Below are 18,421 nucleotides of genomic sequence, written 5' to 3' on the forward strand. Positions count from 1 at the left end.
AAACATTCCTCCTCATCCTGTCACTGCATTCCCTGATAAAGAGCCACTCCCCAGCCTTCCTGCAGCCCCCTTTAACTACTGGAAGCTGCTAGAAAGTCTCCTTGCAGCCTTGTCTTCTCCAGGCTGAAGAAGCCCGACCTTCTCAGCCTGCCCTTGTGTGAGAGGTGCTCCAACCATCTGCCCATCTTCTTTGCTCTCCTCTGGACTTGCTCTAACAGATCCATGTCCTTCCTGTGCTGAGGACTCGAAACTTGAACACAGGACTCCAGGTGGGTCTCATGAGAGCAGAGTAGAAGGGCAGAATCACCTCCCTTGACCTGCTGGTCCCACTTCTTTTGATGCAGCCCAGGATATGGTTTGTTTTCTGGGCTGTAAGCACGTATTGTTGGCTCATGTCCAGATGTTCATCCAACAGTGCCCGTAAGTCCTTCTCTTCATGGCTGCTTTCAATCCATTCTCTGGCCAGCCTGTAACTGGGCTTGGGATTGCCCTCATCCAGGTGCAGGACCTCCTTTGCCACACGCAAGAGTGGGGGATCAGTGCACGTTGATCCTGGGTTTAAAGCATAAAGGAGGCAGCAGCAGTGAGGTTCCTGCGCTAATGACTTCCTCTTCACCAGCCTCAGCGTACCCTCGGAATGTGTTTGTACGGTTCCCCATGTGCAGCATGTCCATGCTCATCTTTTGGTTTCACATACTGTGATTTCCAATTTTCCTGTCTTATTCAATATGCAGAGGAGAACTGATGAAACCATTAGTGAGCAGGGCTGCCAGTGTTGCAGAATCCTGCTGTGGTTGAGCCTGAGACTTTCCCTAGGAAGGGAACTGCAGGAGCACATGGGCTTAGTGCCCAGCCAGGGCCAACTGGCACAGGCACAGTAAACGTAAAATTAGAGCTAAAACCAGTGTAATGCAAATACTGAGTTACTCTACCAGAAGACAAATGCTCAGGGCTCCAAAGCAAGAGGAGGCTTCTAGACAAAAATAACATCTTTTGTTATGAGAAAAAAAATTACAAACAGGTACAACTTTGCAAGGTCTTCTAGACTGGAAACCTTTGTTGTCATTTTCCACTATATTTGTGCTAAGAAAAAATACCAACGCTACCTGCAAAGTTGTCTCTTTTCTTAGGCCACAAGGCTGCAACAAAACCACCTCTAGAGACTCCAGGGACACACAGATATGAGACCCACAAATCGTTTAATATGCATAACATGCTGTAAAGACACTGACAACTTGACAAAGTAGTTGTGCATGGATGCCGTTCCTGGCTGTGAATTCACACATCACATTCCCCTGCTTCCCAAACCTGAGACAGACATACGCGTTCTATATTTAGTATCAGAGTGGTGCAGAAGTGGAAGGAGCCCTTTGCCCTTCACTTGGATCACTGACCAGTCTCTACTATTGTAATTAACCAAGGCACACCTAAGCCCTTTCAGAGGATAATTAAAAGTAGTCAAAAAAAAGGATGTTCTACACTGTAAGAGTGTTATAATAATATGAAAATACTGATTTGAAAGTCAGCCATTTAAAAAAAATGAGAAGTTCTTAAGCATTGCCTAAGACCTACACAATTAGGCTTTGCCAGCTCAAAGCACTCGTATGACAAGAAACCATTCCTCCCGTGCCAGATTCCTTGGATTAGAGTCAGGAACAGTTAATGTGTCTAGGTGAATGACAGATACACACCCACAAATAAATCATACCAATGAACCGATAACTTACCTGTGCCATGATATTATGTTCAAGGTTCATGACTGCTCTCGGGAAAACAAACCATCAAAAGATACACATTAAACTGAGCTCTTTATTTAATGATCACTGTAAATGGCAAACACACTAGCATTTGGTCTCTGCCTTTACCTTTACAAAACGTTTACCTTTACAAAGAAGAAACTTTTCAATAGAATTGGAGATTGTGATTTTGCTCCTACAAAAGTAAGAGTAATTCCAGTTAAGTGAAAATTTCAGTCAAGACATGACATCAATGCCCAGCTTCCACAGACATCAGCATTATGAAATATATTGTAGCTGTTTTTTTCATGTATATATATGAATAAAAATGCTGCAAGATAAGTACTAGACCAGTACCAAGAAGTCAAAAGTATGCCTCCTAGTAAGGAAAGCGAGTTTCTTTAACTTGGGCATCATCAACATGAGTGGAAAGTGGTCAGAACCCCTAAGCAGTATTTAAAATAGTTGATATTTTTATGATCTCATCTGTTTTCCAACTAAAAAGAAATATCATTAAATAAACGTAATGACTTTTTAGCATTATTTAAGTGGAAATTTTAAATAAGTTTAAGCACAGAATAAATGTTTTAAAACTCACTTTGATAAAACCAATTCATGATGATGAAAGTATGATTTAGTAAGACTGACAAGTCTTTTTAACTGAAAAGGTAAATAAAAGCACAATACGTTATTTCCTAAAAGTAAAAAGTTATAAGTATAAAAAGAAACACAAAATACAAGCTTTTTGCAATTATTAAAACCTCTGTCTATAACAATATTTTGCTGTGAGAAACTTCATCTCCAAAATACACACACAGATTTCTAGAACTGCATTCTGTAATGAGTATAGCCATGGGTATAAATAAGAGAAGTAGAATAAATGTCTGCTATTAAGCTTATAATAATCTCTCTGAAGACTGAAACAAAAATATTTTTCAATATTTTTATTCACACTTTTTTTTACCAGTATTATTTTGATTTGTTTGTTTCTTGTAATTCTATTGTGAAATCCACCTTTGCTTATGACACTGAGGATCTATAGAAGTGATTGCTTATGAGGACCAGAAGAGGGAGCTCAAATTAATATATTTCTTGAATAAGTTAAAAGCAGTATGTTAGAGAGTAGAATTTAAAGGTAAATGTACTTTTAAAACATTACCTAGACATTTCAATATATTACTTATTTAAATTAACATAACAGATTAACTTCTCTGATTGGCATCTGTAGTAATAGCAGTACAGCTTGGACTTAAGGTAAATGGCCTTTTTTAATCTTTTAATTTGGGCAATTTAGCCTTACATTTCCTTCTCACAGAGATTCCAGCCACCTCCATCAGTCGCTGTACAACCTGCATGCACCTCCAAGGACTCTCCTTCCCTTTCACAGCTGAAGAAAAATGCATTCAGCATCACCTCTCTTCCTCTGCTGATCAAGCACATAAAGGCAGCAGGCACATAGAAGCATTCTCTTTGACGGGAATGAGAGCTTTACAAGCTCTTCCCAACTCCTGCTATGAAGTCTCAGTACACACATACCTCCTGAAAAGTCTTCAGCCCAAGAAACATCTTCAAGTATTTGTAAAGACAAACTGACTTACACCTCTCTGTTTTCAAAGAAAACTAACAAAGTTAACTCTGCTTTTGCCTCCTAAACTGCAGCCTCTGCCAGTTATTCTGCACCAAGTCCTTGCTGTGCTGCTTCACAGATTTAAACCATCCCTCAAAGTTACTGAATATTAAATTCTCCTGCTCCTGCCTTTAATACAACACACGCTGAGACAGCTGTGAATATGGACAAAGAATACAAAAGCATATCTCCCTTGAGGGACTCGGTCTATGTTGGATTAGACATAGAATCATAGAACCACAGAATCATGGAATCATAGAATAGTTTGGGTTGGAAGGGACTTTAAAGATCATCTCTTTCCAACTCCCCTGCCATGGGCAGGGACACATCCCACTAGATCAGATGTGATGAAAGAGTATCTGTTGGATAAATAAGTTTATATCAAACCCTATGTAATTATTTGTTTATACACAATAAAGAGCATATCCATTTCCACTTAATGTTTTCAGAATTTTAGTGTAAGAGAGTCATTGTTATGGACAGTTTCAAACAAACAGAATTGGGAGAATGGTACCACTAGAGAAATCTGGAATGAAGTATACAGGCAGGATCCCTTCAAGTAGCTAGGAGGTATGTGTGGAAATGAGTTTACATGCATACAGGACTTTCTACGTAAAAAATGTTTATACACTGGCACATACAGAGTCTAGAGAAGTGTGAGAGAAGAAGGGTATGTTTGAATTTTATATAAAAATGATGAAACCAACAGGAAAAAAAAAAGATTTAAAGAAAAGATTAAAATGTCAGTATTAACAGAACAAATCCCACCAAGTAAAAATCCATGAACAAGATTAGTTCTAAGGACTCTACAAATAAAGAAAGTGCGTCATAAAAATCTAAGAATAGGAGATGTATTTTCTTTGCCCTACTACAATGTAATACTTAAATACACGCTTATTCTCTCAGATCTTAAATAACAGCTCTGTAAATCTCTAAATACTATTTTCCATTCTAAAAGGAATACATATCTATGTAACAATTCTAGCGATTATAAATGCATTAATTAAAGTACCAATTTTATTATAACAAGAAAATTAAAAATTAATTTCAGCTATAGACCTAACCAGCAGCATAAAGAAATGAAGAAACAAAAGTATGCAGGTAGGCACAGTGAAAAATACTCTTCAACACAACAATTAACACTGTGCCATATAGTAGTGTTTATTTATTAATCTCATGGCTTCTTTGACGGCACTGGATTTTTCACTTTCGGTCTAGCAGCCTTCTCCTTTTTCTGCTGTAATGAAGATATCAACAGTGGTTCAAGCATTAATTTGCAAGTCAGCTAGTAATGCAAATAAAAAAAATCTCTACATTCTGTCATAAATTTTCCAGAGTGATACATGCAATGGAGAGAGCTACAGATTATAATTAGCCCAACCTAGCACTGCTTACTTTTGCATCATAGGACTAAGGAGTCCTTCCATAGCTCTGCAGCTCCTCCTCTATTCAAACCTGGGCTGCCTTTATCTCTAATAATGGCGATATAAGTATTTACATATTTCTTGAGGCCAAAGGGCCTCACAAATGTTTTTGGCTTTATGTAAATGAAAGATAAATAAGTTTCATTACAGACATTTTAACAGACACAGATAGACTAACCAGCATGGACAAAATCACACAGGAAGTTTGTTGCTGAGGTAGATGCTAAATTTCCATCTCAGAGTCTCCTCACTGACCCACATGGTCCTGTCTTCCTCTCGTAAGATTTTTCTACACAGTAGGATTTTATAGCACAATATGATTTACCAACACACAAACATCTAACTCTGCCATTTTGCAATAAGACATTATTAGTCCAAACAAATATATCTGTCCATTTTAGAAGCAACAGTTCTCAAGTACTGTTACATTACTGAAAGAAATTATTTTTAAAGCAATTATTTAAAAGGGATGCATGGACTTTTGCGTCTCATCTAACATAAGATATCATGTTGCTATCAAAAATGCAAGGAAATATAAAATTGTATTTTTAACATGCTTTTTTTCCACCTAAAGCAGTGTCAAAAGGAAGCAAAGCCCCAGTCCTGACTTGGATGTTTACAGATGAACTCCCTGCTAAGCAATCCTGGTGGGTCTACATAGGAACTAATTTTAAAACATTATTGCATATTTGGAGGCTTGAGGTTTGTATCTGGAATTCCTACTAACTTTTACAAAGAAAAGAAAATCTTACAGGGAAAAATAAACTTAGCCATTTAACTTGATAGTAACAGGTTTTCTCCTATTAACTGATACTGTATTTGTAACATCTCGCCATATTTTGTGATTATTTCCAAAATAAAATTATTTAAGATTTCACAAAGCTAGAAGAGCTTCTCATTAACAAACACCTTGTTGCAAGCAGCGAGCATAACAGCAAAGATTGTAAAAGTTAATTCCGCAACAGCGCCTTACAAAAGAATTAATAAACAGTCAAGACATACTTCCAGCAGAGATGGTGGAGCTAAGGAGCTAATGTGGGGGAAAAAAAAGTAGTTAAGCATCCAAGTAACCTACATCGCACTGAGTCAGCCAGTGGGGTGGAGGAGGCACCTCTATGAGGGTGATTCAGAGCATCTAAGAAATGTGCACCGGATTTAGCACAACTACTCAGCTGTTCGTAAGGAGAACATCATAAAGTTTTATAAATAAGGTAGCAAACACACATTACTAAATGTCACAGGTGACTTTCGGTGAGTTGGCTTTGTTGTTTCTTTTTATCACATAGTAAAATACTTTGGGTTTCTGTATAGGAGAGTTACCTCAATAAAAACCTGCCCAGTTAAGAGAAATACCATCCAAGTCATGACTGACCTCTGAAATCCTGAAATAGCTCATAACTGTATTTAAGACTTTATTTTTAAGAAGTTAGTGATTTCTCAGGAGGAGAAAAAATTATATAATGCATTTAAATGCTGTTTAAATCATACGTTTATCTTTTTCAGACATCGTCTTCTGGTAATATATTTGAACTAATCAATAAATGTAGTAACTTGCCCGTTCTTGATATCGTCTTTCAAAGTAAGCCATGTCATCATCTTCTGAGTGCTTTCCATGAGAAATTTGTCTTGTGGCACTAGAACCACCTGAAGGAAAAAAAAAACCACCTCAACATTTTTCCATTAATGATACTTGCTCTTCCATTAGTTATGTTTCACATTTGGCAAAAAACATTTAAAATGAGAACTCACCTTCACAGGCAAGTAACAAACCCCAGCAATTTGGACCAAAGAGTAACCTTTTTAGGCTAGCAGCTGTTGTAAATAGGTTTGGAGGAGTTCAACAGTTATTTTCACTGCTAAGCAGCTATAGTCACTGCTAAATTCTTATAGTAAATAAGGGACATAAAATAAGCATAACCAGTCCATGCAGAAAAGACCTTCTGGCAGAAGGCAGTTTCACAGGTTTGTGCTGAATATGTATGATCCATTCAGATATGATGAGTTTCTAGTAGGAATTAAAGAATTAAACTGATCCAATGAGTAAGTGACACCATTAATGGTAAAGATACCAAATGCTAGAAAAAAAAAGATGGTTAAAGTTAAAAAGCACATCATGACCAAAAATAGCAAGCAGTAACAAAGCAGTTATTCTAGGCACTTCCAGTGCATGAATGTATTACCGGCTTTTCACATAACAAGGCTTCAATACTAATTTTAATTTTTAACTTTAATTTTAGCCCGCAGCATCCTTCGACTCAGACATAAAACCAATTAATTTCATATTAAATACTTGTTGCAAGACAGTATTATCCAACTAAAATATATAGCACCTGCAGTCTGTGAGATGGCTTGAGCAGAACTAGAAGGTCCATGAAATGCTTTTAGAAATGGATGATCCATGCTGGTAACAGGGGATTCTAAAAGTTCGGCAGAAGGAGCCCCTGTTTGAAAATAGGTTGAATGAAAGCAAAAATTAATTTCATGAGATATATAAAGAATATACATGATGGGGTCAAAACAAGGCTACAGATTAATACCTACAACACTCAGTGCAAACTCCATAAACTTGAATTTACAAAAAAAGCAAAAAAGACTTCAAAAGGAATGAAAAGCTTTGTTTCTTTAATTCCTACAGCTACATTATAGTTTCTAAACTTCAGACAAATTAAAAAAAAAAAGATCAGAATTTTAAAAAGAAATAATGAGTGCATGGCAATAATAAATAAAACAGTATTTTGAGACAAAACATGCCCATTAAAGACACAAAATCACAGAGCAGCAGAGGTATCAAGGCCAGCTAAAATGCCTGTGAAAAACAAAGTTTTACAAATGACCTCTTTTTTTTTCTTTTAAGCTGAACAGCTATTATCTTTTGAGTTCGCTGGGGGGGGGGGAAGCTGTAACTGTATAACCAAGAAATTCCTAGGCAGCATTAACCTAAAAGATTAACATAGCTATAATGCGGAAGTATTAACAGAAAAACAGAAGTTGCAGAGTTCTTTCTAAAGCTCTGCTCCACTGCAACCAGAAGCTACGGAGCCATACTCCAGAATTATTGATAAAGAGCTTTTTCTCCAGTTCGCTAAAGGAAGCTGGACAAGATGGTCATAGTGGTGTCTTTACACCTAAGGACTGCTGGGAAAACAAGTCTGTCTAAAGTCCTACTCCTATTGATCCAGTTTGCCTGCGAACTTTGGAAGTCTGTGTGGAATTGCTACTTGTCCAAACTACTTAGTTGGAGAATTAAAATTTCATTTCAGGTCAGCTGCACTTACCTATTCCACTGTCATCGAGTCTCATGTAGCCTTCTGCCAGTGAACTAAAACCAGTCAGTCCTCCCATAGCAGCATAAGAAACATCCTGCCCCACAGGCTTTCCTTGCGCTAAGCGCTCTTGCTTAGTTTCCACGACTGTTTCATGAGCGTATGCTGGCTGACCACATGCACAGGTAAAGCAACTATGAAAGCCCGAACACTTGGAACCTAATTAACAAATAAATAAGTGTAAAGAGTGAGATGATGATGGAATTTATACTTCATTACAGACAAAACATTGTTTCCCTAAGCAGATCTTGTCACAAACTAGAGTTCCTTCACTGCAAAAGCACCCAGCTGTGCTTTCTATTTGGAAGCACGTACGTGATTTGGGGCAAAAAAATCAGCTATCTTTGCTGAAATCTTTTATAGCCTCTTTTCATCATGGTATGAAAATGGTGTATAAAACAGGAGAAAGGATGATTGCAGGGATTAGATCATAGGGGTCGTCCAGTCTCAGAGTCTCATTCAAGTTTGAAGTACATCCAAAAATGAAGATTCCAACTCTCTGAGCAGCCTGGACCAATGCTGGTCTTCCCTTGAAGCAGCCATTTCTTTCCTTAATACCTAATTCGATTTCCTATGTTGCAACTTGTGTCCATTGCCATTAGTAACAGGCTCCTCTATCCCTCTATCCCCCCCCCCCCCCCCAACAAAAAAAGAAAAAGAATTCTGCCACTGGCTAAAGACGACAACTTGCTAGCACTTTGGCAGTATAATCTCCAAAGGTGTGCAGCACATATCGATGCTACACAGCCAGAAAATTTCAAATCACAACTTATGATACAAATCACAATTTAAATGTCTTTTGAAATTGGCAAAATTATCTGGGTAGTAAACACAGGCTCCGGCAACAGCAAAATACGTTCTATGTAAAAGTACCGTTAGATTGATTTCTAGGTTTTTTTCAAGCTCACATAGCTACAGGATGGAATTGCAATAGTTACACAAATGACACGTGACATTCAGAAACACAGAGTGAAGTGAAGCCATCTCTCTGCCCTAGCTGCAACTAAGACTGTGATTGAAACACTGCAGGAGCAACGATGTGAACAAGAAATTGAGGAACTGATTTTGCAACTATTTCATTATACAAATTCCCTGTTACAGTTCATTTTGCAGAGCACCAAGAAAGATCTTTTTAAGTCTTGTGTAATACGTTCAAGAGTCACGTTCTTGAAAACCTTAAGTTTCTTCGTGTCATTTTGGGCATTCCTCAGTAACTGAGCTCTCTCACTGTTTGGGTACAGAATAAAATATTTACAATATCTTGCAACATCAATATTTTTTCAGTTAAAATTTATCTGTCACATTAAATTTATACAACATTAGGCTAGACTAATACCAGTACATTAAAACTACAAAAGTCCAAAACAGAAGCTACTCTTGGCACTTCTCTGTGTAATCTTTGAATCCTCAGAAGCATCAGGTATTTTTGAGAAATACTAGAAAAAGTGTGTAATATAAATGGTTAATAAAATCTTTGTGTTCTAAGAATTCTGCATCATCCAACTGCACATTTAAGATTTTCACATTACTTAGAGCAAATTCTTGGAAGGCTGTCATAGAAACATCTTGTTCTGTGGGATGATTCTCATTCAGCAAAAGCTGTTTATGATTTTTCCTGTACAAATTAGACAGACTTTGTGAAAGAAATTTACTAACAGTACAGAACAAAAAAGTCTTCAGCTTATGTAATTTGAGGTTTCAGGCTAAAACTCCTTTATGCATTATTTAGTTTGTGTGGTTAATAATTACTGCTGGTTTATTACAGTAACATTCAACAACTGAAGTAAAAAAAAAAAATACATCTGTATTTCTGGACCCACAACCTGTATGCTCGCGAACTGCTTTGTTACAGCGCGAACAATAGCACTATTTGGGAACAGAACATTACTTCCTGTTGAGTTGAGAAAAGATATGAAAATACATTAACATTACACTCAACCAGGCAATGGAGGAACAGAGATCAACACTTCTCTCTCTCAAACTACCAAGTACAAGTAGAAAAGTCGTGCATGCAGCAGTGGAAGTGACAAATTGCAGACAGGGTGCTTCCATACTGCCTAACTCCAGGCAGAACTTCAGGAAGATAAGCAGGTTGTTTTGAACCCTCCTGTGCAAAAGCCCTTGTCTTCCTTCCCATTTACCATCCTTCCCATTTACCACCCTTCCCATTTACCACCCTTCTGCAAAACATGCTTCAGTAACAAGCGCAGCACATATCTAACATTCTGGGAAGAATACAGATCCCTAACATGCTGTTCCCATTTGGATTCCTAGCAAAGAATGCTTCAAGTCCATCGGTAACTTACAGGCGTTACATGCAAATCCAGGTGCTGCACAGTGCTGCTCCGCAAAGTGTTTGCATCTACAACGGATGGGCTGTGTGCCATTTAGAGGGACATAGTGATAGGAGTGGCACGGGCAACAGCTCACTCTACAGGGCACACAAATAGGACGATCTTTGGGAATCACTTCGTAATCCGTTTTGTGTTCTTTATACCTAGAACAGGCAAAAATAATAACTTTTATAACTTTGTTAGCATTTATCAGAAAACTAAGTGAAAGGTTTAAAATTTATCTTACAAGTTCGGTTTTGAAGTATCTTTATATTAATGACTGTTGTTAATTTTCAGTTGAATGCATAATATCAGGTGCTTTTACATCCACTAATACATAAATATCACAAAACCTGGTTTTGTTTTGCTAGTGCTATCAGAATCATCTGATCTACAATAATTCATGCCTTAAATCTGAATTTATTGAAGACCACAAAAATCATTCAGATCATAAAAAAATGTATCAAGATTTAGATTAAAGACAGCTCTTACAATTTAAAACCTAATTTTCTCAACCTTTAGACTGTAAAATAATTTGCCTGTTCTGTGCTGTAATGTATCTGGAAACATTTTACATTTTCCTGATTTTAAAAAAATAAAACAGTTCAAAAAAATGGAAAGATTCCTACCGGTGAGTACAAAAGCACAGTGTCTCTGGTCCCACAAGCTTACAGTCCATGCCAGTTGGTGACCTCCAGCTCACATACAACCTGTTCTGTAACCGAATTGGTAACACTTTTCTTTTGTACTCCTCGTACTCCTCAGGGGTAAAGAGCTTTCCTCCATCATCATCACCTACAATGCTGTAAGTACGCCACAAAAAAAAACAACATAAAAAAATAAGACAATGAAAGTACATTCCTCAAGATAATTTTTCAAATAAAATATAACAGCACTTTGGCTGTAAATGCAAAAAAAAAAAAAAAGCCCTTCTCTTTCACTGTTCTGGTGATACACAACAGCTGAATTTTAGAGAAATATTGTGGATATTCTTCTCTAACAAATTCTCTCTTCTAACAAATTTGCTCTGATGGACTGAAAACCAGGGTTGTGAGAGAGATAAGAAAAAATAAAGCAAACTACCAACCTCCTTTTCACATGGCAGAAAAAGCAATGGGAATCAGGGGTTGTGTAACCAGCCAGCTTTGCCTCAGACTTCTTGAATAGCCCCTGGCAAGTCACTTCACCCCTCTACACCAAACTGTACAGCACGCTTGAATCAGGTTATCTACCCTTAGTCTGGTCTGGGTCCGGTTATCCAGCTCAAATACGTAACCACGCTGCCATCCAAATAACAAACAACACATCAAGCTATCTTCTGCTTTGCAGAGCCGATGGCAGCTGTATCCCACAACACAGGCCTATTTGTTTAAGCTATCACTACATTCAAATTCAAAGTCGCCAAAATCTGGAAGTCCGGAGCAACATCCAAATTCTACATTTATGGAGAGAGCTGAAGACAATAAGTAAAATCTGTCAAATACAATTTAGACTTAATTGCAGCGCTTACCTACGCTGAATGTTAGGTTATTAATGTCTGTAAATATTTTGGTTATTATTTCTTGGGTGTGCTAAAACAGACTGAATGAGTGACGCTGTCAAATACTGTGTGGATTTGTACATTGCCAGTTCTGTACAGTACCGGAATAATGTGTCAATGTATCTCTGTCCTTTGCTCGTCAATTCAGCTGACACTCACTGAATCAGTGCTTAGTGACTTAAGTAAGAAACACCGCTGTGCCTACTACCTCCAGTGTCTTACTCAAGACTTTTCCAAGCTAAATTAAGACTACAAGTCAGCATAATGGCTGAGTTTGTGTATATTTTTTGCTCCAGATCAACTCTTCAAGAGGAGCAATGACAAGATTCACAAAGATGCGTAGGAGTGTACACATTCATACGCTGCAAACGTATTCACAGTGCAGAAAAGCCAGTGTGCCCAGAGCAGGGCAGTTGCCAGATGCCCCTCATACTCCATGCCACAGCCCTTGTGCCCCATGCTATGCACCTCAGACGCCCTTGTCAAACCCCTTGTACCCCTTGTTGCACCCCTCGTACCCCACATCACGCCCCATGTCACACCGTCATACCCCATGTCACACACCTTGTGCCCCTTGTCACACTCCTTGCACCCATGTCACTCCATTCACATCCCGTCACACCTCTTGTACTCCCTGTCACTCCCTCCATACCCTGTGTTGCACCCCATGTCACACTCTTATACCCTTTGTCACAACCCTCACACCCAGGGTCACACCCCTTATGCCCGTCACACCCCTTGTACCCCTTGTTGCACCCCCTGCACCCTATGTCACACCCCTCATACTGTGTTGCACCGTCACACTCCTCACACACCTCGTGGCCCGTGTCACACCCTTTGTACCTCATGTCACACCCTTTGTACCTCATGTCGCACCCCTCATATGCCCTGTCACACCCCCCCACCCCAAGTCACCCCCTTCGTATTGTCACACACCCTGTACCCCATGTCACACCCCTTGTACCGTGTCACACCCTTTGCACCCCGTGTCACACCCTGTGTACCCCCATCACACTTGTACCCCATGTGCCACCCCTCACACCCCATGTCACACCCCTTGTACTCCATCGCACCCTGTGCCACACCCCTTGTACCCGTGTCACACCCTTTGTACCCCATCTTGCACTCTTTGTACCGCATCACACCCCTTGCAGCCTATCACTCTCCCCGCACCCTGTGTCACACCCCTCAGAACCCCCACCACACCCTTCACACTCCGTGTCACACCCCTTCTACCCATGTCACACCTGTCACACCCCACCCCTTGTACCCCTTGTCAGTCACACCTCTTGTACACTGTCACACGCCTCATAACCCGTGTCACACTCCTTGTACCCTTGTCACACACCCTGCAGTGTCACACCCCTCACACCTCATGTCTCACCCCTTGCACTCCCTGTCACACACCCTGCACACCGTGACACGCCCGTTGTAGACCATGTCGCACCGTTCTACACTGTCACACACCTCATAACCCATGTGTCACCTTGTACCCGTGTCACACCTCTCACACTCCTGTCACACCCCTCGTACCCTTTGTCTCCCTTTTACCCCGTGTCACACCCCTCACACCCCGTATCACGACCTCTATACCCCTCGCATTCCCACCCCGGGCGCCCCTCTCGGCCTGGCGGGGGAGGGGGGGGGGGGAACACGACACGTGACCCAGCGGATCCGCACAGGGAGTTAGCGGGGGGCGGCTCAGGGGTGTGCGGACGCAGAGCGGGGTGGAACACGGGGGCGCGGAGGGGGGCGGGCGTGGCGCAAGGAGGCGGTGCGGGGGCGAGCGGAGGGGCGCGCGCACGGGGCGGTTGCGGCACGGGGGGGGCGCAGGGAGCGGGGTCGGCTCGGGGCGCGAGGTGGTGGTGGAGGGGCGCGCGGAGCGGGGCGGGGGCGCAGGGAGCGAGGGCAGCGCCTGCGCGGAGGAGCGCGGGGGGCGCAGGATTTGCGTGAGGGGGCGAGGCGGGGGGGCGCGGGGTGTTGGGGTCTCGCCGCCCGCCCGAGGCCGCCGCTCACCGGCGATATTCCGCGTACTCGTCCAGCGCGGCCGCCCCCGCCCGCAGCCGCTCCATCCGCCCCGGCCCGTGCGCGGCGGGTGCGGCGGTTGCTGCGCAGCGGGTCGCTGGCGCTCGGCTGGCAGGTGGAAGGCAGCGAAACCTCGGAGAGCTCGGGCGGCACCGCCTTCAAGGGAGCTGCGGGCCTTCTCCGCACCTGAAACCGCGCCGGGGCGGGCGGACAGTCCGATGGGCACCGGAGCGGTGGGGTGGGGGATGGTCCCTGCGGTACTCTGGCAAAATACAAAGGGCACCTTCGTTCTTCAGCTGCGACATTGTCCTCCGGCCTGCCTGCGCCGAAAAAGACGTCTTGCGCTCGAAGTGCCCCTGCGATGGTTGTTGATCGCTGCCTCCCATCCCCCTGAGCTGTGAAAAGGTTGTAGTGTGGGTCATAGAATCATGGAATGGTTTGGGCTGGAAGGGACCTTAAAGATCATCCAGTTCCAACCCCCCTGCCATGGGCAGGGACACCTCCCACCAGACCAGGCTGCCCAAGGCCCCATCCAGCCTGGCCTTGAACACCTCCAGGAATGGCGCATCCACAACTTTCCTGGGCAACCTGTGCCAGTGCCTCACCACTCTCATGGTGAAGAAATTCCTCCTTATGTCTAGTCTAAATCTGCCCTTCTCCGGTTTATACCCATTGCCCCTCGTCCTATCACCACAAGCCTTTGTAAACAGCCCCTCCTCAGCTTTCTTGTAGCCCATTCTGGTACTGGAAGGTCGCATCACCAGCTTCCCTGGGCTAACTGTGCCAGTGCCTCGCCACCCTCACGGTAAAAAATGCCTTCTTAAGATCTAATCCGTCTCCCCTTTTTCAGCTTAAAACCATTCCCTCGGTCTTGTCACTGCACTGCCTGATAAAGAGCCCCTCCCTAGCTTTTCTGCAGCCCCCTTTAACTACTGGAAGCTGCTAGAAAGTCTCCCCACAGCCTTGTCTTCTCCAGGCTGAAGAAGCCCGACCCTCTCAGCCTGCCCTTGTGTGAGAGTTGCTCCAGCCATCTGCCCATCTTCTTTGCTCTCCTCTGGACTTGCTCTAACAGATCCATGTCCTTCCTGTGCTGAGGACTCCAAACTTGAACACAGGACTCCAGGTGGGTCTCATGAGAGCAGAGTAAAGGGGCAGAATCACCTCCCTTGACCTGCTGGTCACACTTCTTTTGATGTAGCCCTGGTTAACGGTTGGCTTTCTGGGCCATGAGTGCACATTGCTGGTTCACGTTCAGTTTCTCATTCACCAGCACACTCAAGTCCTTCTCTTCATGGCTGCTCTCAATGTGTTCTCCACCATTCTCCACTTTAATTGTGCTTGGGCTTCCCTGACCCAGGGGCAGGACCTTGCAGTTGGCCTTGTGGACGTTTGCACAGGCCCTCCTATTGGGTCCTATATAATCATGTGCCAGGGCTTTCACACAGTACAATCTGCAAGCCTTGTTTTTCTCTGCACTGCAAGGTAGTAAGTATTGGTTCTGGTACTACATTTTACCTCAGAGGCACAAGTTTTCAACAACAGTAACATTAACTGTGCTAACACTGTCACCTGCAATCATTTGATCCTCGTAGTAGAGTCAATTTCCTCTTTTTAGTTAGAAGTAAACCTGTTCTGCAGTACCGTGGCTGTCCTCCTAGAAGGTAAGCGGACTGCCATCACTTTAGTCCCACCAGGAATAATTTGTGCGTGTTTGTAAGGCTTACTCAGGCTCCAATTTTTGCTATAGTCTTGTTTAACCTTTAAACTCCCACTCAGACTAAATCACAGAATGCTTTGGGTTGAAAGCGAACTTAAAGATGATTCAGTTCCAACCCTGTGCCATGGACTGGGAGAGACACCTTACAGTAGATCAAGTTGCTCAAAGCCCCATCCAACCTGGCCTTGAGCACCTCCAGGTTTGGGGCATCCACAACTTCCCTGGGCAATCTGTTTCAGTGCCTCACCACCCTCACAGTAAAAAATATCTTGCCAATATCTAATCTAAATCTCCCCTCTTTCATCTTAAAACCATTATCCTTTTATGTTACCATTTTTTCCCAGTTCCACGCTCCAGCCAATATACGTTCTTATTTGCTTCTGATTCTGCTGTGCACTGTAAACACATCAGAGGCCCTGGGATTGTACTATGTTCAAAAAATGCTAACAGAATCCTGTATGACTTGGCTTTCATTCCCCATTCAAGCCACATAATGAATGTCAACAATATTATTCTGTTTATTAGGGCCAGAAAGACAGGGTGTGGCTGTAACTATGTTGATGAGCTGTATCCAAGTTGACTATTGCCTGATGACATGTCTCCCCTTGACTGTGGATTACAAGTTTAGTTTTGCAAAGTTTATCGAGAAGAGGTAACATCTTTTATTAGATAACTGATACAATGGGAAAAACGGACAAACTTTATGGCAAAAAAAGCCTTTTTTCAGGTGTGGCTTTGACAGACAAGGTACTACCGCAGAAGAAAGGTGATTTGGTTCTTACAAGCTTAAGCTGATGGCAAAGGTGCTACCAAAGAGAAGAGCACTAATTCAAACATTATATTCCTGTCTTAAAATTCTGGTGTTCAGTTTATTAACTAGAAAAAGTTATACACCAAAGAGAAGTTTACATCCTTGGTAGAATGCTTACTTGAAAAGACATGTTGAAAACACCATTCTGGGATGAGCATGACCAGTTTTCCATGGGTTTTTTTACATATTTCAAATGTTTTTACTGTCTATTTTGAGTCAAATGATGTGACTGCAAAGAAAACCATTCCAAATATTTATTTTTTCAACAAACAGCTTAAATATTAACATTTTGAGGCAGGTTTAAAGAACATAAACAGCATAAGATTAAATGTACACTTTATTCTTGATATTTAGCATAATGCATTATAAGACTTGTCCCATAATATATCGTTTAACAGAGAAACCACCTCCCCTGAATTTCCCATTGTAGATCCTGAATCCCTGAGTTGCGTCAGTGAGTAAGTTTACACCTATGGAGAGTTTCATTCTTAGAGAATTAAGGAATCTACAGAGAATGCAAAAAAACATGAGCCTGTTACAGCATCAAGTAATTCAACTGTAAGACTCTTCAGAGCAGAGACAGTTCCTTTCTTTGTGTTTTAGAGAGAATCCAGAGCTCTTGATCCTAAAAAACAAAACAACAAAAAACTGTTGCCATTTGTCTACAACAGCTTGAAAGATTTATTTCACCTAGGACATGAAAGCTGTCTCTTGATATCCTAAATCTTACCTCAAACTTGCTGATGTTCTTTGAAAGCTCTTCCATTATAAAATGCATGTTTTGTTCATAGTTGGGACAAAAGGAGGCCACCTTTGGGAAGTACATGGATCAAAAGATATTTCTTAGACTGGCAATCTGCAATTCCTGTTTCCTCTCCCTGTGCCACAGACAACGGCACTGTGTTGAACCAGCTCCTCCAGTGTGTTTGAAGGCTGTAATAAACAGACCACAGGCTGCTATTTCTGATACTGTACTATCTGCGTACATTGACTGCTTCCTCTTGATACAAACATTGGTCACTTAGTGACTAAATATGTAAGCAAAAGATGTAGAATGTTTTTCTTAACTGAGCTTTAGGAAACTGGTACTTAAATTTCAGGAAGAAATTCTTCACGCGGAGGGTGGTAAGGCGCTGGCACAGGTTGCCCAGTGGCTGCCCCATCCCTGGAGGTGTTCAAGGCCAGGTTGGATGGGGCCTTTTGCAGCCTGATCTAGTGGGACATTTCCCTGCCCATGGCAGGGGCGTTGGAACTGAATGGGCTTTTAAGGTCCCTTCTAACTCAAACCATTCAATGATAAACTGTGCTCTGCATGTTAGCATGAGCTGCAAGCCCTCAGACTCTCAAAGTGAGACCCAAGACGGTAAGCTTTTTCCACAGACAATAAGAAGGTGCAGCAATTCAAGGCAATGTCTGGATTGTTTTGCACTGGGGAAGCCACCAATAACAGAGCAGAATGTGAAGAGAGACAGCACAAGGACTAAGGAAGTGTTTTGCCAGAACAACCTCCAGAGAGAGAAAAAAAAAAAAACAACAGGGAGACTCTCAGATTCTCAGCAGCCTCTAAATAAGGGAATAAGGCATATGGTCTGGGCATTTGTCCTGTGGCTGTGCAGAGCAGCCAGTGCTGCAGTACAATGCGCGTGTTCTGTCACACTGAGATCTGAATGTGAACAGGCCCCTCTTAAAGGCAGAAAAGATACAGAGGCAAGTCATCATTGCAATCAATATGTCTTCAGGTAAGCTAGCAGAGGAAAATAAAACCACATAAAACAGTCAGGATTTCTCCAAGGAGAAAAAAAAAATTCTTCCTGTGACCAAAACTTTGAAGAAGAAACAGATGGAGAAAGTGGACCTTAAAAGCAGGAGAAGCTTTATGGACAAG

At 41.9% G+C, this 18,421-nt stretch overlaps 1 protein-coding gene across 1 annotated transcript; it reads right to left on the bottom strand.

Annotated features, from left to right (window-relative positions):
* Positions 1-1,177: 1,177 nt before the first annotated feature.
* On the bottom strand, positions 1,178-14,439 carry FAM221A (family with sequence similarity 221 member A). The gene is made up of 7 exons (XM_054060726.1): positions 14,000-14,439; positions 11,073-11,246; positions 10,417-10,607; positions 8,063-8,269; positions 7,118-7,228; positions 6,343-6,431; positions 1,178-4,600 (listed from the first exon to the last, which is right to left on the bottom strand). The coding sequence occupies exons 1-7, from the start codon at positions 14,053-14,055 to the stop codon at positions 4,538-4,540; spliced, it is 891 nt and encodes a 296-aa protein (XP_053916701.1). The 5' UTR covers positions 14,056-14,439; the 3' UTR covers positions 1,178-4,537.
* Positions 14,440-18,421: the final 3,982 nt, after the last annotated feature.

Source organism: Cuculus canorus, chromosome 2 (assembly GCF_017976375.1).
Source record: "Cuculus canorus isolate bCucCan1 chromosome 2, bCucCan1.pri, whole genome shotgun sequence".
Taxonomy (NCBI): domain Eukaryota; kingdom Metazoa; phylum Chordata; class Aves; order Cuculiformes; family Cuculidae; genus Cuculus; species Cuculus canorus.